This window comes from Pogona vitticeps, chromosome 11, assembly GCF_051106095.1.
Source record: "Pogona vitticeps strain Pit_001003342236 chromosome 11, PviZW2.1, whole genome shotgun sequence".
Taxonomy (NCBI): domain Eukaryota; kingdom Metazoa; phylum Chordata; class Lepidosauria; order Squamata; family Agamidae; genus Pogona; species Pogona vitticeps.
This window is the reverse complement of record NC_135793.1, coordinates 2,047,143-2,068,541: the sequence shown is the minus strand read 5'-3', so window position 1 is coordinate 2,068,541 and position 21,399 is coordinate 2,047,143. Positions and strand designations below refer to the sequence as shown.

Here is a 21,399-nt window from a genome sequence, read left to right as displayed (position 1 = left end):
TTAGCCCTTCAAGAAGTTTCACCTAGAACACTGGTTCCCAAACTTGGGTCTCCAGATGCTCTTAGACTACAACTCCCAGAAGCCTTCACCACTCTCTGTGCTGGCCAGGATTTCTGGGAGTTGCAGTCTAAGAACACCCGGGGACCCAAGGTTGGGAACCATTGACTTAAAACAAAGAAGCTGCTTTGGACCATTTTTGTTTCGGGGGGGGGGGTGTTACTGATTTTCCCTTGAGAATTTTTTTGAGGGGGTAGCAGGGGAAGGGAAGAGCATGGCTTCTCAGACGCCTGCTAGAAGACAGGTCCAGAGATGCAATTTGTCGGAGAGCGACTGTTGTTTATTTTAAAACGTATTTGAGGTTGTTTGTTTGAGTTGTCCTGGTGTGTTGTGCATCTCTCTGTGTGGGTGTCTTTTATTCCCCCATCCCGGCAGCTGCACAAGCCATTAATTGCCTTTAATTGTCATGACTCAGGAATCCGGCGCTGCCCCCCCCCCTTTCCTGTGTGGAACCTCATCTTTGTCTCTTGCCGCTCTCACTCCCCCCCCCGCCCTCCCTCTTTGGTTTTCTTTTTTTTTTTCTCCAGCTGTCTTTCGCCTTTTGTCTCCTCTTTCTTCCCACATTGCTCAGCTTCCAAGAATGTGGTCATTAAATACTCTCATCCGGGCGCTTCATCTCCCACCTTGTCTTTTATGCAGTGAAAGCAATATAATAATTCCTACTTTTAATATATATTTTTTAAAAATTATCTTTTTTAAAAAAACAAAATAGGAAACCAGGATTACCAAGTTCACATGTTTAATTTTGTTTTGCAACAGCATGGAAGTTTAATTTTTTTTTCTTTTTTGGTTTCAAGGGGAGAATGGAGAACTACTTAATCCAAAGCTTTACAACAAAGCAGTCTCTCTCTCTCTCTCTCTCTCTCTCTGTGTGTGTGTGTGTGTGTGTGCATGCGCACATGCGCAGTTCCCAACTTGGGGTCTCCAGATAGTCTTGGACTGCAGCTCCCAGAAGCCCTAGCCTTTAGTGAAGGTGCCTGGGAGTTTTATTCCAAGAACATCTGGGGAACCAAGATTGGGAACCACTGGTATAGAAAGAAGAGAAATGGACATGCCGTCCTCTCAGCATGAAGACATGGGGTGGAGATACATCAGAAGTGTGGTTGTTTTCATTCCAGACATCAGGAATTGCTAGCCAAGCAAATCCACCAAGTTTGCAGTCATGTAACCTTAAGCTGGTTGGATAGCTCAGTGAGTTTGTTGTTGTTGTTTAGTCATTTAGTTGTGTCCGACTCTTCGTGACCCCATGGACCAGAGCACGCCAGGCCCTCCTGTCTTCCACGGCCTCCCAGAGTTGGGTCAAAGTCATGTTGGTCGCTTCGATGACGCTGTCCCGCCATAACGTCCTCTGTCGTCCCCTTCTCCTCTTATCTTCACACTTTCCCAATATCAGGGTCTTTTCCAAAGAGTCTTCTCCTCTCATGAGGTGGCCAAAGGATTGGAGCCTCAGCTTCAGGATCTATCCTTCCAGGGAGCACTCCGGGTTGATTTCCTTCAGAAGGGAAGGAATCTGGTTTCAGAGCTCGAGGTTGGATGTTCAATCCCGTACTGTGTCTGCAGGGAGATGAGCCAGCCTGGGTGGCTTTGGGCCAGCTGCACCATCCCAGGGAACCCTTGGAAGAAGAAGGAGAAACCACTTCTGTGTAATTTCTACTCACAAAGCCCTGAAAAAGGTCATCTTAAGTTGGAATTGACTCGATAGCACACTATTACTATTATTCAGAAACAACCGGGCACAGTCAACGCTATAAAAACATTGACTGGTATTATACAACAGATACAAGTTTTCACCAAAAACCTAAGTATCTGTTAAATATTGGCTCAGTCTGTATGCTGTCCCTAATACTGGACATTTTTTTGTATCTCTGATGGTGTGATTTCTGAGATCTGCAACTGGTTATAGCACTTGTGAAATTTCTTGATATTGTTACCCAAGCCCCAATGACTACAGGGACCACTGAAGTGGTCGCATAGACCAAAAGGGCGGGATACAAATCAAATCAAATAAAATCAATAAATAAAATAAGTGTGTTTCACCCGCAAGCATGATGCTTCGATGGCCAGGTTTCTGTATTCTGTTGGTTTTTCCAATTCTTTATTTTCAACTCTGGCATCCCCTGGAATTGCAATATTGTTGTTGTTATTGTTGTTAACAATCCCTTGTGGACTCTGGGAGATGCAGTGTTAAACATGAAGAGAACCTTTCCATGTGTAGGTGGTGGTGGCGGGAACCACCAGTAGGTCTGTTTTTCTGGTTCAGAGGCATGCCTAAATGTTGGTGTATGTCGTGATGTTCATGGCTTTTGAACATTCGAAACCCGAGACCATCTGCATGCAGGTGTAACTTCTCCATCCTGCATGGAATTGAAGCAGTAATGACGCTGCTCGTGTGAGGTCTGCTGTCCGTGGATTTTATAAATCCCTCAATTGATTTTTTTTTTTTTTAAGAAATGGTGCCGCATTCATTGTATAGGCTTCTTGTATTTTTGTTTGGAAAAGCCCACCTGGCAGAAGGTTCGCGCCAGGAATAAATAATGGTCATAATGGGGCCCTAAGACAGAGAGGATGTATCGGGCTTCAGTCCTGGAAACCTACTCACCAGCATCCACTTCCTGCCATTGTCTGCCTAAGTCACTGGCTTAACCTCCCAGGGGGAGGGTCAGAAATGCAGGTCTGAAGGGCTTTGCTTGACAGCCTGAGTTTGTGTGTGTGTGTGTGTGTGGTGGAGGCTCTGTGTTTGTGTTTGTGAGCTAGATGCAAAGCGGCACATACGGTGACTTCGCAGTGCGCATTTGGGAAGAGAGAGCTCGGCGCCTGCCACTCACGCTCCTCCAGCGCTTTGTGAGCGGCACTAGGCAACAGAACCCAGTGACCCATTTTTTTTCTCTGTGAGGCCTATTTCTGGTGCTGCCGAGCCCTTCGGTTTTCACGGCTGCCTAGAGACTGGTTCTCGCTAGAGCCTTTGAGACGCAGCAGAAGCGTGGTGCGGAAGGGCGCCCGTTGTTGCTGCGTCCCCAGATGTCGGCTTGCTTCTGATTCAGGTGTTGTCCGCTTTGAGGTCTCTAGCTTGGATTCTCACCCTCACGCCAGGGGCTGTAAAAAAAAAAAATTCTCCTGAGGAGTAGCTGTGTTAGGTTGTTGGAGTAAAACCTGCAAGTCTTTTCGGGATGGGCCATTGAGAATCCTGCATTGGCAGCGCCTTCGTTTTCCTCCAGAAAGGGGTGAACGGCCACTCCTGGCAGCCTGCGGGGAGTCAGGATTTGCCTTTCCAGTAAGTCACCCCCAAAATACTACTTTGCCTCGCCAACGGGAATAGGCGTCTCACCTCTTCTGGGTTCACATTTTAAGTCAACTGTGAGCAACGTTGGCGGGTCCATTTTCTGCCCTCCAGAAAATACCCCTAATACAAAATGGGGAAATCGAAATAGCCAGATCTCGACGTCCAGTTATGAAAAATGAGATTTTTATTTTTATTTTTTTTGGTGAGGGAGGGGTGGCTCAGTTGCAACAGGGTCATAACCTATTTGAAACATGAATCGCCTGCTCCTGAATACTTTTCACGAAGTGTAATTTCATCTGAAGAAGAGAGGGAACACAGAGAAAGCAGGAAGCTGGAAAAAAACAGTCTTGAAGGCTTAGCTCCCTACCTTTTTGAAAAGCCCAGAAGGCTTGCTTTTGGTACAAAAATGAGTTTCTAATTTTACTTTTGTTTACTGTTTTGCCATCCACTCCCTTGGCAGACTTCCACCTCTGTTAGTATTCGAGTCGTGGACGCTGAGCGTGAATTGTAAGACATCTGTGCCGTAGGAAAAAGGATGGGTCACCAGTAGAGTGTCCAAGTCTGAAATCCAACCAGGTTTTGGCTTTTCTGCCTTGGAGGTTTTGGGCCATCTTTGACCCACCACCGGTTTTCATGAAAGGTCAACTTCTTTTTAAAAACGATCAGTTTTGCAGACATTCATCCATTTTGACCCTGTTGGCCAAGTCTACCGTAGGTCATTTTTGCAAGCCTCTTCTCTTTTGACGCTCTCTTTTAATAGTCTTCGAATTGCTGAGCTGGAAGGGGCCCTACGGGTCATCGAGTCCGGCCCTTGTCAAGGAGGCACCTTGCGGGAATCGAACTCCCAACCTCCGGCTCTGCAGCCAGAGGCCTAAAACACTGGATGTTTGAGTGGCAGATTCTGGAAGAGCTTTCAGGACTGGCAATGGAGTTTCTAAATAATCCCTGGACCTCCCTAGCTGCCTGCCCCTGGATTTGACTTCCATTATGTTTATCCACCATAGGCTTTCCCTGTGTTCAGATTTGATGTGCTCAAATATCTGGAAAAAAATATATACTTGACCTGCTCAGCATTCAGGTCATCAGAGAAGACCCTTCTGTAGATCCCATCAGTAGGTTGAATGATGCATTAATAAAGGAGATGATTTTCTGTGGTTGCACCGTAGCCAATGGATCTCCTCCCAATGCGAGAGGGCTGATGCCAGCCTGGTTTCACTCTTTGCCCAGGTGGCATAAGTTGGATTGCGGATGCTTAATTATTTCTGTGCTGGAACCGAAAAGTAAGACATCCTGATTGGATGAGAGAAGCCCAAGAGAGATGGGACCAACCTGGGGAGCGCCAGAGTTTGGGTTCAGTCACAGAGAAGATATTCTTTTCCCATCCCAACCAGGTATGCCTCAAATGTGTCTGCAATGCACAGAGGAGTATCTCTAGTCTCAGCTGGCTGGATAGCTCAGTGGTTGAGGTCTCTGGCTGTGGACCCAGAGGTTGGGAGTTTGATTCCCCCACTGAGCCTCCTGCAAGAAGAGCTGGCCTGGGTGCCCTTGGCCAAGCAGCGCCGTCCTAGGATGCCCCCAGAAGAAGGAAATGGCACAACCTCTTCTGAGTATTCTGTACCTGGAAAACATTGAAAAGGGTCACCGTTAGTCAGAACTGACTTGATGGCAAATGATTACCTTTTATTATCTCTAATCTTAAAAGAACAGTGTTAAGGATTATGCTGAGTGCTTGGAATGGTTGCATCAGTTCAGAGAGTTTGGGAAGGTTTTTTGGGGGAGAGGCTGTGGGAGTTTAGTGCCAAAAAAAAAAAAGCAAGTTCTCCCTCTGTTCCTGTTCTGTAAAGGAAAAGGCAAACTCTTCCTCTTTTAGGGAATCTAAAGACGAAACCACACGACCCTTTCCAAAGTCATGTGCTGAGAAATGGAAAACACTTTGACATTACCACCACCACCAACCCCTTCAGTGGGGTGGTGTTAAGGACAAGTCAGTATATTACAATCGTCCTGGCAGGTCAGTTACCAGCTTTAAAAAAACAAAAAACCCAGTGTAAAGTCCACCTATTCCTTGTGAAGAACCCTGTGATTAAACGGTGAAGAGCCTTCGAAGACCCTGTGCCTTAGCCAAGAATGGGAAGCATGCCGGGCATGCAAATAAAACCGACCTGAGCGGTGATGACTCAAGGGTTTTCGTTAACCATTTTTGACAGCGCTGACAAGCCCCTCCATTTATCTGTGATTTTGCAGAGCTGGGAGGCTGATTACTATTGCCGGTGATATCACTCACGAGGCTGAAAGAGGAAGCCTCTTTTTACATAATCATACGATTGAATATATAATATGCTTACACGGATGTATTTATCACACCGGACAGAATCCACAGCAAGAAGGGGCATAACAAGGACCATCTCTGCATCCTTAAAATATCCCTCTCTCCTCCTGCCATGGGGACTGTGCGCAGCTCTCTCCTCTGGCCATTGCTACTCCTTCAGTCACCTTTTCCCCCCCATCTCGTTTCTGATCCCAAACAATCAGGGAATGTGTATTGGCTATGGTGTCACAGGACTGTGTTGGTAATCTGACTTGGCTACTTGTTTTCATCGGTAAGGCTATCTGACATACAAGTGAGAAACATCTTTCTAGTGCAAGTCACGCGTTTAGGGGATCCTAGTCCACCAGGGTCACAAAACAATCAGGGATCACAAAGGAACTATTTGTACGTCTTTTTCCTAGGTAGCTACCCAGAACAGACTCAAAATCGCTTTCAGTTCTCTGATGCCCAAAGGTAAAAAAAAAAAGTTGCAGGAATTACTGTATGTATCTTTTGTGGGAAGGGTGGAAGAGCAGTCTCTTATACATACATAACCAAGGACCAGGGAGCAGGGAAATAATCGGAGGTAGGGAGAAAACTCAACTGGCTTGACCTTGAGTCTCTTTACGTGTTCAGAGTCCTTGAAAGGAAGACAGCAGACCCTAACCAGTCACCCTCCACCGTCAGAAACTTGCAGAGTTTTCTTTAACCTTATCAGGAACCTCTTGAAGAACCAACCGTGTGAGCTCGGCATGCATCAAGGGGTTGCGTCCTTCAGCGTGCAGTGCCTATGGGTACATTTTGTTTCAGACAAAGTAGAGTCCTTGAATAAAGCTTGCACAGGAGAGAAACAAGCATACCAAGGTACCCTTTGAGAAGTCACGGTTTAAGAGCCTCAGATGTGTCCTCTGCCTCCCACCCCCAGTTCCAGCAGCCCTTTTGGCTGCACTGGTCCTTTTGAAGGCTGTCAACATGGGGTTCATTGACTCTCTTCAGCAAATACTTTCCACAGCCATGATGACCATGGGCAATTGTAACTTGTTGTTTCTTGTTAGAGCGTCCGAACCTTTCTTCCTGGCTCTAGCAACTGGGTGTTCTTGGTCACGGTTCAGTGTCGCTTGGAGCACTTCCTTTAAATGTCTCCTTTGCATGGTTTTATGGTCCATCTGCTTGGCATTAGCACCTCCTTGCAGCTTCGTCATTTGGCATGGGAGGACGTCTCAGTTGTTTGGGCTTCCCATTCTGTAGCTTCTAGCAAGGCAGGACCAGATGGCTCTCTTTTTATGCTGCATCACATCTCCTGTTCCCGCACAGCCCAAGATGGGGGCACTAGGGATTGGGGGGGGGGAAACGTGTTGGATTTGATGGGCTTGAAAAGAGACACACTTTGCCTGGAGCATTTGCACATAGGCAAGGTTTAAATAAAAGCAATAGAGGCAGACTGCGCTGGGCCAGGAGGACCCGTGTCTTCAATGGCATACTTTCTAGCTATTCATGTTTTAAGGCGCATACATGGGGCTTCCTTTAGGGACTGAGTCCATCCATGATTGTATTACTTTTCAAATCCTAGACTAACAGAGTTGGAAGGGGCCTCCTAAGACCATTGAGTCCATCCAGCCACTTGCTCAAGGCAGGAATCCCAGTCAAAGCAGATCGGACAGAGGGTTGTTCAATTTTCTCTTGAAGGCCTCCAGCGTTGGAGCGCTCGCCACCTCCCGAGGTCTTTGGTTCCATCGTCCCACTGCTCTCACAGTTAAGAGATTTTTCCTGATATTCAGTTGAAAACTGGCTTCCTGTAGCTTGAGTCCATTATTACATGTCCTGAACTATGGGATGACTGAGAGCTGATCCTGCCCCCTCCTCGGACAGACTACCTTTCAGGTCTTTGAAGAGTGCTAGCCTGTCTCCCCTCGGTCTTATTTCCCCAAGGCTAAACATGCCCAGTTCTTTTAATCTTTCCTCGGTTTCTTGTCCCTTGATCCTCCTTGTTGCCCTCCTCTGGACATTTGCTCCCGTTTGTCCTTCTTAAACTGCGTCGTCCAGAACTGGACACAGGACTCTAGCTGAGGCCCGACCGGTGCCAAATAGAGGGTGACCGGTACCTCTCCCAAGGCGTCGGTGGGGGTCCTTCCTGGCCCCCCTAATACCGGATGAGAGCCAATGCTCTCCTCCCTCTTTTTCTTCCTCCCAGGCCTCTTCAAAAATGCCCCAATTCCTTGTCGGTCTTTTATGGCCCTTGCGTCCAGCGTTTTCTCACTGTTCTCCTTAATGGACTTTTTCCTGTTGATGTTCTTATCTGTTCCCACCAGGCCCATCTCGGATTGCTTCTCGTCCCTCGTCGGCTCTCGTTCCCAGGGCTGGGCTTTTGCTGGTGCGCCTCTGAAGGCCTCCTACGGCTTGGGCCGTTCACTTTGGGAGGTTGAATGCTGTGCCTTAATGAGGGGAAGGTGCCCCGTGGGTTTCTATCCTGCCAAAGACAATGCGCACACGGGATACCCTGAGAGGCGCTGGCCCAGAGAGGGTTCCAAAACAGGAAGGGCCGTTTGGGATTCAAAGGTGGGTCACTTGCAGGGACGGATGTTTGAATAGAGGCGGATGTTACCCGGGGGTGTGTGTGGTCCCCACCCCCCCCACCACCACCACCACAAAGCGGCCTCCTTTTAGCAACTCCGAAAGGAATAATACATCTCCGGACCCCGTGGTCGGCCGGCGCAGAGGCTCGGGTGCCTCCGAAAGGGCCAAGCTGTGGAAAGAAAAGAACCAGGTCAGGGGTGGCTAGAAGCCCGTGGCCCTTCCTGGTGGAGGGAGACTGTGTTGCAGACACACCGGCCTCCTCAAAATTGGTGCAACGGAAGGCGCACAGAGGCAGCCATTTGCAAAACGTCTGCCGTGACATTCCTCCACCTTCTCTCTGCCTTTTTAGAAAAAGGGGGCTTGGCTCAGCGTCAAAGCCAGGCGGTTTCTCTTCGGCCGGCCGTGCGCGGCTGGGCTGAGCCAGCTTGAGATGGGCTCTCCGTGGGCACCTTCCCTCTGGGTTCTTGTCTGCCGTTCCGATGTGAATAAGCCCGGAGATCCTCAGTGCCTCGTTGGGCTCGCCATCTTTTGTTTCCCCTCCAAAGGGAAGTGGCTTTTGGGTGTGGTAAAGAGGCTCTAGAGAACCATAAAAGGTGCCTTTTTAAAACACCTTTAAAAAAGGTCTCACTGGGCTTTTGTGGAGAATGTCGGCTTCTTGGAACAGCAGCCGGTCTTTCGGCGGATGGGCGGAAGCGTCGCAGTGGATGATCTCAATTCACTTCCTCCAAATGTATCCTGGGGGGGGGGTTCCTGGTCCCCGGAGGGGGGGGGCAGCAGGCCACAGATGCTGCTTGTCATCCAGGTTGAGGCAGGATAGGCATCCTGCCAGGTCTAGAAAATTCAAAGGCTTCGTGGCTGCCTGCTACCCTCATCCAGCGTGCCTTTACTCAGAAGCCCGTGGCACAGTTGTTGATGTTTTTTTTTTGCAGTGGGACTAACTTCTAAGCCTGTCCAAAAAGACACAATAGCACCCTTTAGATGTTGTCAAGTTTCCAACTGGGGATAAAGTTTTGAGAAAATTATATATATATGAATATTTTTGTGTGAGAAGTAAAAACCTATCCATGTATTCTTTAAAGAAAACAACACAGATCTACAAGGTATGTTCCAGGAGACGCATGCCCCTTGCGTTCAAGTCTCACTTCCATAATCTGGGTTGCTCTAACATTGGGCTTAATCTAATGGATCTTAGAAGGTGATCACCTCAGGCCAGCTTCCTAAACCTGCATTTACTTTTGAGAGACAGTATGGTACAGTGGTTGGCATGTCAGGCTGGAATTAGAGAGACATGGGTTCAAATCTCTGTCCACCTTGGAAGCCCGTTGGGTTACCTTTGACTCATGCCCATTTCTCAGCCAATTTGAACGGTTAGGGTTGTTCTTCAGACCCTTTGTACCATTTGGGTTGAGATCGGTAGGCCTAGTGACCCCGTGAATCTGTCTGAGAGCGTGGTTTAGTGGTGCGTTCAGTGCTGTCTCCACCTTTCCTAGATGTGGAAGGAGAGATCGTCAATACTGGCTCCCATCTGTATGAATCGGGGACAAAACAATGTTGAAAGCACACAGGATACAGTCAAAAGTACAGTTTACAGTGACATCACGTCAGATGTGATGTGTCTACTGTGCAATCCTGGACATGATACAGATGTCTGCACATCTTATCATCAACTGATAGGGCTGTGACTTTTCCCCTACTTTGGCCACTTGTTCCATTTGGAAAGAAATGACTAGTTTTCTCTAGACTGGTGGGTGCCCACCTTGGGCAACCCGGGGGTTCTTGGACAGCAACTCCCAGCAGTCTTCAGCACCTGCTGTGCTGGACAAGGCTTCTGGGAATTGCAGTCCAAGAACCTCTGGGTCAGCCAGGGTGGGGAAACCACAGCTTTCAACCAAGAGAGACTCATGCATCAGCCTATCAGGACCTCCCATTGTAAGCTTCCCAGTCTGCAAAACCTACTTCCAGAGAGAGAAATGGTCCATTTTTTTGGACTACAAGACCCACAATGTCTCAAACATCATGATTAGGATGTTTTGGAAACTAGAGTTGTGCAAAAGGTTCGTTTCCACATCTCTTGTTTGGATTCTAGAGGGTAAGATCAGTACCAGTGGAACCCCAAATGAGATCTGGACTAAATATTAGGAAAGAAGAACATTCCAATAGTCTGTGTTTTTGACCGTGATGGGCTCTCTTCCAATGTAAATGTTTAAACAGAGATGGCATGGCTGCCCTTTGGGCCTGCTTTAGCTGTGGATTTAAGATCATTGACGATCCCTTCCCGCTCTTTGTGGTCATACTAAGGTCAACCCAATACGCTTGGCAGAGGCTGCTGTTGGGTTGAGGTTCAGGTCCATTATACCAGCTGCGATTTTCATAACCCCCCCCCCAATGTTGGCTTCCACATGATCAATGCTGAGTTCTATCTCAATAGTGCTCTTTCTAGGTCATCAGCCAGGATCAAAGGACAGGAGCCTTGAACTTCAACCGGGTGACGGCAGGTTGTTGAAAAAACAGAGGGGAAAGGTGGATGGACATCGTCAGCAATACCCCACCGTGGCCCATGGTCAGCTCAGCAAAGTTTATATAGTTAATCATCTTCCAAAGACAAAGAGGCTCATTCAGACCACTTTTCCCCCCCCTTGGGATTAGAAGCTGGGAGGTACCAGAGTCTATTCTCACAGAGTGTTGCTGACCCATTAAAAAAATAAATCTGTAGAATTAATTATTAGACGTTTATTTGATCTGATTTTGGCAGCAGGGACAGCTATTCTAGGAAGAAGAGCTGATGCTGCTCCAGCTTGCTGGATTTCGTGTGGAAGCAGTGTAGCTTCAGTTCATTAAAAGATCATTTGATCTTTATGATTCTGCTTCCTTGTACAATAAACTTCCTTGATTTAAGAAGTCTAATTGTCTTGGCTATTTCCAGTGTTCTTTGAGTGTAGGGGTGGGGCCATCATTGAGGAATGGCAAAAAGGACACAGACACAATTTCAAACCTTTGGCGCTTATTCTTCAGGAGAATGCGGAGTTTTCTGGCCAACTTCTACACACTTTTCTAAGACAGTTGTTATGACTGATTAAACCAAGAATTCTCAACAGGAGCCGGTTCCATGTGGATGGTGACTCAGCGTTGAGTTCTAGGTCTCCATCTTCATGACGTGGCAGTACTTCAGAGCAACTTTGTGGGGTTCTCCAAAGGATTGCAACAAAATAATGTTTCACAGAGACCTTTGAAGGCTTGGAAACCTATATAGATTAGGATGACAGTGATGATGGATGATGATTGAGTTTTTGACTTTGAGGGTCACAGATCCCACAATCTCTAGTTGACTAGATCCAATAATGGTGCGCACGCACGCGCACACACACACTCACGCACGCACGCACGCACACACATGTATATGCATTAGGTAAAAAGACTGATCCTATTGTGCCACTCCTAACTCTCTGAGAAAGCTGCCATCCATTTGCACACAGAAATCTCTCCGTATATAGACAGCCGCATCATGTCCTGATGTTGTAGCTTGTAATTAATGAGCTTCTGTGCCTAAGGGAGTCAGTGCGAACAGATGCAGCATCCAGATGTGTTTAGCTCTTAATGAAAATCATTGAGAACGTTATGGCATCAAGCAGTTAGCAGCTCGTTGGTAATTTCTAGATCATTTCAGTGTGGGTGTATTTTCATTTATATAGCTGAACTCCATGTTAGTCCCAATGGGATCAATGGAACTGGGTAACTCAACACCTGTGTAAGTTTCATTGATTCCGTGGGTCTGCTCTAGATGGGAGTAGCAACTGGTTGTGCACTGTATGTACTGTTCCTGGTATAACCACAGGCCGAATACTCAGCTCGACTCTTTATCATTGGTTGGCTCTGAAGCGATTCGGCCAGTGCCTCCAACCGAACATTCTCGCATGCCCTTCAAAACACGTTGCTAACACTGTCTTCCTACCCCTTCGTTGTGCTGGGAAATTATGAAGGCACTTAGCACTGTGAGAAACATCATTTGATACTTTGGCCACACATCCAAAAGGCCAAAAAAACCCCACAAAACACCAGCAAAAAAGAATGCATTCTTCCCCGTTTTGTAGCTTGCCATTGTGTTCCTTCATTGCCTCTTGCGTCAGTATCATTTTAAAGGATTACAAAACAATTGCAATAAGCAGGGAGTTCGTGCTGCAGTTTAGTAGATGGTTATTAGAGAGGTAGCCCTGTGCAGACATGGACACGCAGCTTCCTGTCTAGCAAGTATTTTGCATGTAAAAGTTCCCGGTTAAAATCTTCAGCATCTCCAGAAGAGTCTCCTGACCAAAATCCAGCTGAGGCATGGCCTACCAGCCAGTGTCAAGAGAACCGAGCAGGATAGGCTGAATAGGAAGTAGCATCCTGACCACTACATCTATCCATTGCAATCTAATTGTGGATTTCAGTTCCTCGTCTTAGCGGGAATGCATTGTTCTCTTGTGAAAGCAGAGTGTCATACAGTCGCTCGCATAAGATGTGCAGACAAAAGGTATGTAGAATCAAAGAGAGACAAAATCCAGGATTAAATAAAGGAAGCTCTTTGAACAAAAGTGAGGTTTAAGAATTTGTAATCCCACTGCAGAAGAGGAAATGGAAAGCATTTTAACAAATACACTTATTTCTATGTACAATGTTGAAGAACTGGGCAATATTGGTTGGCTGGTTGGCTAGCTACAATTCCCAGAATGCCCCCCGTGGGCATTTCAACCATAACGGCCAAGCTAACTAGGATATGGTGCAAGGTAGAGGTTAAAAAAATTAAATAAAATTGTCCATCTGTGGAGATAACATGATGTAAACATACTTGGAAGGTAGCCGCACAGAGGAGGGCTAGAATCTGTTCTCAGTCACCCCGGAGTGCAGGATGGGCTCAAGTGACAGGAAGCCAGATTTTGGCTGAATATCAGGAAAAAAAAATTAACTCTTAGAGCAGTAAAACAGTGGAACCAGTTACCTCAGGAGATGGTGAGCGCTCCAGCACTGGAGGCCTTCAAGAGAAAAGTGGACAACAGTGTGTTAGATCTCCTTTGATTTGGATTCCTGCCTTGAGCAGGGGGTTGGACTTGATGGCCTTAGGAGGCCCCTTCCAACTCCATGACTCAATGAGTCTTTGTCAGCTTGACACAGAAGATGTGAATCAGCCAAAGTTAAGCATCTTCTCAATTTCAGCAGCAAAGGGTTTGAAATCGTTGAGATTTTAACTGGGTCATGGCCTTTGTTTCAAAGGCTGCTCAAACCTTGCCCATTTTTTTTTAAATCAAGGTTCTCTCTCATGACTGCAGGAGTGGTGAATTAGCCAAGAAATAAATGACTATACTCCCTGCAGAAGCCCAGCATTCTTGGGAATTCAGTGCATGGCAAAATCAATCCATGACAAAAGGTTAAGTTCCTTTTTTTCTTCTTCCTGGAGCAGCTGCAGGTATGGAGACGAGCCACTGAAATTTTACTTGCTCAACGGCTGCATCTCCAGGGATGCTGGCTCAGCTGAGAAGAGAAGAGTTTAAATGGAGGCCCCGCAAAGAGGCCAGGAGGTTTTCTGTTTAGGTAGCAGTGACAGAGGGTTGCCATCAGTCAGAATTGACTTGACAGCATATCCTTATTCAGCTGGCTGCGTAGTTCAGGGAGTTAGGGTTTCTAGCTGTGGAGTCAGAGGTTGGGAGTTTGATTCCCCACTATGTGCCTCCTGGGAGAAAAGCCAGCCTGTGTAGCCTTGGGCCAGCTGCACAGTCCCAAGGGTGCCCCTAGAGGAAGGGAAGGGTAAAGCACTTCTGAGTGTCCTCTGCCTTCAAAACCCTGAAAAGGGTCACTGTGGGTTAGAATCGACAGCACATGATTATTAGCCTGAAGAAGACCCTCTTGAGAGCTCAAAAGCTTGCATACTGTGCAGCTTTACCATTGGGCTTAACAAAAAGTATTATTTGCTTGTGGTTTTCCAATTTTTAAGACCACGAATCCAGCGGTGGATCCGTTTCTGCTGTCTGTAGGTCTTCTCCAAAGCACGAACCTATTTCCGCTGTTCCCAGATCTTTAGCTTGTTCAGCCAACACTTTTTACCAGAAGTCATAACTCGGCTCCACTTTCTTCTTAGTTTTGGCTTCCTTCGGGTGTCTTCTGGGAGACGGGGAAGGCAGTCTGCAGAAGGGCTTGACCTCAACCATGTGCAATTCAAGACACTCTTGCCAAGCAAAAGGCCTGAGTTGTCTGCAGTGGGGCAGGAGAGGTGGAGACAATTTAATGTTCTCCCATTTCTGACAGGGTGGGATCTGAAATAACAACCTCTCGGCAGTAGGGAGAGATCCTTCCTGAGTCTGGGATGCAGTGGAAGAAAATGGAATGTGGAATGAATAGGCAGGGATTGAAATTAGCAGCAGAATCCATCTGAGCCCATCCAAAGGACTAAGAGATGTAGCCGTAGAAGGAAGATGGTTCTGCACTGCTGCGTTTCCTCTCCAAGTAGAGTTCCAGGCCATGTTGTAGAATCTTAGAATCATGGAGTTGGAAGGGACCTCTTAAGGCCATCGAGTCCAGCCCCCTTCTCAAGGCAGGAATCCTGGTCAAAGCAGATCTGACAGAGGGTGGCCCCACTTTCCCTTGAATGCTTCCAGCATTGGAGTGCTCAACACCTCCAGTTGGGCTGAGAGTACTGGTTTCAAATGGAGATCTGGAGGTGGGCTGGATAGAACAACTGTCAGGTGGATATACGGTTGGCTACAGGTGGTCCAACAGAGGAGGGGCAGGATCTATTCTCGATCATCCCAGAGTGCAGGACCTGCAGCAATGGGCTCAAGCTACAACAAGCCAGATTTTGGTTGAATATCAGGAAAAACTTCCCTGTAGGAGTAGTGACACAATGGAACCAGTTACCTTGGGAGGCGGTGAGCAGTGTAACGCTGGAGGCATTCAAGAGAAACTTAAGACAGCCATGGGGTTGGACTTGATGGCCTTAAAGACCCCTTCCAACTTCATGATTCTGTGACCTTTGGGTAACTGTGGGCCAGCCCTTCCCACTCAATCTAACTTAGCTGGTTGCAATAATAGTAATAACAACAAACTGAGATATCTGGATTTCAAGAAGCCCAGGGAGCATTAAGTAGAGCTGAGTGGCTATACAAGCTGTTCAAGTTATCCCTTATTTCCCTCAAGCAGAAAGCTTGAGGGTGGTAGTAGAGGCTTTAATGCATGAACTGCAGCCCCCCCCTCACCCGACCCTTTTCCTTGACCTTCACATTCTTTTGTAATCTGCTGTAATACTTCTAAGAATTGGAGGCTGAGCGTCATTGGCTGGACCTGCTTGGATTCCTGTAGAGCTTATAGCAGAATTGTAGCAAGTGGTTTAAAGCTGTAACTTTCAAATGAAATTTTTTTAAACTCTCTTCTCTGATTCATGTCTTATCCGTCGCTTGCGTGGTGAGTCATAACATGAGGTGGATCAACTCAACAAACGAAGCTGCTAGAAGCCACTTGGTGGCCATTACTCACAGATTATGCTTGCAAATTACTCATTTCTGGAAGGTCCTTTCTTTAAAATATGCAAACAAGCTAGTGTCCTCCACCCCTTCTTGTGTGTCTGGATCAACCCTTTCCTGAACCACCTGGCTGGGAGGCTAGGCTGTAAAATCTACAGCTACTAGCCCTCAGGGATGTTGTTGGAGTCTGTGACACCAAGCAGCCCCGAGGCCGAGGCTCAATCTTTGAAACCAAGACCCAAGACGGAGTCCCTATTGGAAAGCAAGCTCCCCCCGCCGACCCCCCAAAAAGGGCAGAGTGAGTGGGTTCCAAGTTGTCCCTCTCCCTGCAAGCCTTTGCTTTTGCTGTGTTTGTCAGAACTGCATGCTGGTCTACAAGGAATCTGCTTCCCTTCCCGTCCTTTGGAGGGCTGGGGGGGGGGCCATAAATCTCGCAAAGAGTGGCTTTCCCATTATTTCTCTGGAGGTTAATTTGCTATGAACGAAAAGCCCCGGGCTCTAATCAGCCCGGAGAGCCCAGCTTGTAACGGTGGTGTCTTTAGTAACGGCTTTGGCAAAGACCCAAGAGGATTTGGGGTTTTGTCTTAAAACAGTTACTTCCTCTGCTCCTTTGTTTGTCTTCCTGGAAAAAAACAAAGCGGGTAAAGAATGATCCGGCCAGCGTACCGGGTTGTTTGTCTTGGTGGGCTGGGGTGGTTGCTCCCATATCCTTTTTGCCCAAACCTGGGAATCACGTCAGAACATCATCTTAGCCCTGCAGAGCTGGGAGGGACCCTCTGGATCACGGAGTCCAGCTCCTGTCCGGGAAGCACATCTGGGGAATCGAACTTCCAACCTACGGCTCTGCAGCCAGAGGCCGAAACCACTGAGCTCTCTGGCAGTTCTTTGGTGTATTGCATGCAAATACAAAAAAAGGAAAACCCGGTGGGCGAAGAAGACCTTCGTCTAGTGGCAGAGCTTATGGTTTCCGTGTGAGAGGGCCCATTTCCTTCCTGGTGCAGGCTTTGGCTGGCAACTCCCAGGTTCTTTGACCTGGGGTTGATGGGAGCGGTAGTCCAAAGGCTGCATTCCACCAGCGCAGGTGATGGGAAGGATTCCCCCCCCTCTCATCTTTATCAGAGGAAATACTACCAGACTAGGCGGGCAGGTGGTTCTGAGTCGGCTTAAAGGAGGGACTGGGGTCCTTTCTCCACCCAGACCCCTGCTGGAGATCTGCTCCGGAACGTGAACCCAAGCCAGGAGACATTCAGCAACCTTTCGCTGAAGAAATCCGTGTTCCTTCATTTGCTTTCATGACCTATTTGTGAAATGCCAGCTGGAGAACCTTGAAAGCACCTCCCTTGAGCTTGGCCTTTGAGATTCCAAACACCACCGTTTTCCTAGCAACAAAAGACTTTTTTCCTGGGAACTTTCTGCAGTTCTTGGAACTAAAAAGGCTCAAGTCACTGTTTGCAGAGGAAGACTCGGCTGTTTGAACTAGAGCTGGGAATGTTACTTTTAACAAGCAACCCCTTGCATTACTCGTTACTTTTCTGCAACCATGATATTTCCCTTTACCATCACTGTTGCCACAGCTGTGCAGGTAACCTGTTGTGTTGTAATGTATTACCTGTTGCCTTGCCCTTGTCGGCAACCCAAAAAAAATTAATAATACAGGGAAGTAATCTGTGGGTTCCCTCTAGTGGCCAATTTTGATATTACACCTCAGAAATACTTCTAGAAATACAAAAGATCGTACCAAAAAGTAAGGCCCTAGACACTGAAGATTTGTAAGAAAATGGCCTTAGATCTTCTTGGACTATAATTTAGTTACTTTTGTGTTGCAGTTTGGCCTATAATTCGTACATGCTGGCTGTGAGGTTGTGGACATTGTAATTCAGAAAAGTACTCTCAAATCTTGTGGCCAGCCTGCATTTACAGACCTTAACACTCCATGGATTCTTCAAAAGACACAATAGTCTGGTTTTCTGCAGGTTGAGGGAAGGCCGAGACTTTGATACAATGAGTAGCGTCAACTTCCATAGACTCACTGAACCCATGCGAATTTCGTAAGTCAGTACTGATGATGTAGGTTCTGTTGACCTGGTGGATCTGGGATGGTTGGAACTAACATCTGGATTTAAGGCACAAGAACCGGAGGAAGAACACGAGAGGACAACAAGCAGCCCAAAGCATCGTGCAAGTTGCTCGTAAAAAGCCAGTGAACGAAACATGGCCATTCTCTATTATAACTATGTAAAAGCATCTGGACGTCTAAAGCTTTTGTTACTTTTTAACCTGAAGGAAGAAAAGACCAGAATTTTCTGAAGTCCAAGTCAAGTCTTTTCATTAATTAATTTATTTTAATCTTCTCCTACAAGACTCAATTTACGTCCAGATTCCCGATCCCAACCCTTCACGGGTAAGCCAGCCTTAATTGCATTTCGAACCTAGCCCACTAAATTGGAGATCTGCTGGAAGCCTTCCCCCCCCCCATGGTCCTTGAACTAATTTCCCCACCCACCCCCCTCGCCACCACATACATGGCTGAGTAAATTTCAAACCTCACAAAGGCCATGTCTTGTTTTACTGCTTTGGCAGGGACCTTTCTGGAAAGATCCAGTTTTAATGAGCTCTTGTCTCGTCTCGGCGTCTTTCAATTTCTCAGTTTGTTTGTTTGCTTATTTATTTATATATTGGCTGGCTGGCCTGCCGGAGTTTGGGAATAGCTGTTTGGAAAGAAGCCATGTAATCCTATTCAAAGAACTTCATTACACGGAGCGCTTTATTCATGGCCGAGAAGCCAGGTTGCGGTGGGGTCTGGCTCCCCCATCTTACCCCTTCTTTGGCCTTATCTTGCCCCCTGCCCAACAAGCCTAAAATGGAAGAGAGAGAGAGAGAGCGTGCCATGTCTCAGTTATTCTACCCTCTTTTGGAAGGCGCTGAGTTTAGTCCAGGAAGCCTTTGAAGAAATTGAGGTTTTGAGAGGCAGCCTATAATTAATTCAGAACAATTGCCTGTTGTTCTTTGAGCTTTGGGGAAACGGTTAGGTGGAAGGAGGAGGGATGTTGACCCTCTTAGCGTCCCTTTTAATGAGGGCACTTATTGCTTTGAGGGGGCTTGTGAAGCAGTTTGTGGAGGGCTGAAGGAACGGAGGCACCCTGTGGTTTGGTTAATGAAGAGGGGCTTTTGTGGGTGGGGGGGATGAATGGAAAACCAGAAATAGCAAACAAGGTTGCAAACCCACTACACAGTTGTGCCTCTTTTCAAATTGTTTGGAAGTTTGCTTAGTTCAGCGGTGAAGCGTGTTGATCTGGTTCGCCCTGATGCAACCCCGTTCCATCCTCATGTGTAAGGCTACAAGCTCTCATCATCCCAACCACTGTGGCCATGCTTCTTTGGGCGGATGGAAGCTGCAGTCAAAGTCATTGGATGGGGAAGGCTGGCATGTCACGGATGAGACGTGAAAAACCTTCAGCAACAAAATGTTTCGTGGCAAGTGGTGTAGTCGTGTACCCACTCTTTGAAGGATCAAAGCTGCCATATTTCCAGCTGTCACTCTCATAATCTTTTGCTTCCTCTGAGTAACCGTTTTCCTAGTAGCTGAGAGAAATTAATGGTCCCCAGCATAGTGTAATGCAATATGTCTGGGAGCGGTTTGGTCTTGGATGGGCCATTAAGAGCCATTACCTTTGCAAAAGACCTTTTGTTGACATGAACTGATTTGGCTATCTGCCTTGCTGGACTCTCCTTATAGGATGGGGTGGCTAGGAGGACTGTCCTGGTGAGAACCTACACAGCCCGCTTTGTGACATCTCAAAGTCTGCTTCATTTGGGAAACGCTGCTGTGGAGCGCAGCCCACTTCATCGGGGCAATAGAGCGTTGCCTCAGAAATATTGTGCACCTGCCAAGAGAAGGGAGCACAGTCGAAGGAACGAGGTACAACCCCAAAAGTAGTAATATGGATTATTCTTGTCCATCACCCCAGACATCCTAACTTGGCATTGCAGGTCAACCTCTGCCAGGAGACACAACGCTCCAGGCATCCGAAGATATTCCTGCTAATGTCTGCTGAATGTCGTTTCTTAGCCTTTAAGTTTCCTTCAAACTTCCTTGTTTTCGCTACAGCTGACTGGCTATCTCCTGCCCCCCCCCAAAAAATAAAATAAAATGTAAACGATCCATAAATGCTGGTTTTAGAAAAGAGAGAAATAACAAACATGTTTTAGAACAACTAAATCTCTCTGAGAGAGGGCCCTTCTTTCTGCAGTTCTGCCTCCTGTTTCATTTCAGTTTTTGAGTATGGCCCTCCGTGTCCTTCTTAACCATGAGCAGGAGCCGTTCCGAAGGTAGCAGGTTTTTTGTTTGTTTGTTTGTTTCTTGTTTTTTAAGATCCTGTTTTAATTTTATTAAAACCACTGCCTTCTTCGACTTTTCCCTTTGGGCTGAATTGCGAAATACTGTGAGAAAGTGCACACACAAAATGGCTTTAACAGATCGGGCGGGGGTGTGCGAGGAGAAACTTTAAACCAGGGAACAATGCGTCGCCTCTTAATCTCCTGGGCTTGTTTTCCAGAATTGCTTTTGAGCACATATTTATGTATAAAGTTCAGGAGTCTCGTCCTCCAGTCCTGCCTCTGTTTCCTCCGCTCAATGGGGTGGTTGTTTCTGTGTGCATTTAAGATCCTTCAGCTTTTGTCCTCCTGTACAAGCGCACCTGAAAATAAACACGGTGGAAAGACGTACCACCTCTTTCAGAAGAAGCGGCCATCAAGTTGTTATTTCTAAACATACATGCTTTCTTTGACTTATTTTATTTTTATTTTCTATTTCTGTCCAGAGATCCTGCCTGTCTCATTATCTTAAACCAAGTTAGCTATTTTTATTCTGGGAGTTCTGCATACTTAACTATTTGTTATTTGCATCAGTTTAACAGAAAACAAAGGCCAGTGTTTAGAAAATTACAATTTTATCATCTTACTTGGTTTGTAAGCAGATTCACCTTTTTCTCTTCCAAGTGGTCCAAACTTTGCCTCCCCCAAATACTGTGTTGGGACTTGTGAGGGCTGTCATCTAAGCACATGTAGGGGGTCCCAATTTGGGGTTCAAATCCCTCTTCCAAAGACCACTAGTAATATGGATTCCTTTTGCACACAAGTAACTAAAAAGTTATGTTCTAGTTACTTTTTTAAAAAAAATCTAAATGCCACAAATTACTGTGGCACGAAACACACCCAAATAACCTAAGAGCATGTCAAAAATCAATATGCCAATGGAGTATACATTTCTTTAAAATATACCTTCATCTGTGGGATATGTCTTGTAAGAACACTGGTACGTAAGACAGCCTTTTTCCCCCCGCCTGTGTTGTGCACCTGTAATGAAACTCAGAAGAAATGGTGAAAAGCAGCCCTATAGGGAAGGTCAGCTTGCAACCTATTTGCTCGGAGGTTCGAAGGACTTGAAACCTAGGAGTAGGCATAGGCAGCAAACTCTGGGAGCATCTAAACTCTACCAACTTGCGTGAAGTAGGAGCAATAGTAGTGAGATGATGATGGAGAGCCTCATAGCCTGTCTAAGGCACCTGAGAAATTCAGGGAGTGCTTTTGCTGTGGCCGGCCCTCCAAATGAATTTTGGAGAATCGGGCTCAGGGCTCCGGAGACTTAACCCATCGCTTTATCCACTGCTCCCCTTTGGCTTCCCTGTGAGCTT

General features: G+C 46.8%; 1 protein-coding gene across 2 annotated transcripts in view; it reads left to right on the top strand.

The window, feature by feature from the left end:
- SLC16A2 (solute carrier family 16 member 2) overlaps positions 1–21,399 on the top strand; it is a 76,490-nt gene that overhangs the window by 39,852 nt on the left and 15,239 nt on the right. Inside the window, exon 1 of one of the 2 annotated variants that reach the window (XM_078380682.1) lies at positions 12,289–16,004. The exons of the other annotated variant lie outside the window; for it this stretch is intronic. Within the exon in view, the coding sequence (XP_078236808.1) occupies positions 15,881–16,004 (124 nt within the window). The 5' untranslated portion in view covers positions 12,289–15,880. Of the gene's footprint in view, positions 1–12,288; positions 16,005–21,399 lie in introns of those variants that run through there. 2 annotated transcript variants of the gene reach the window in all.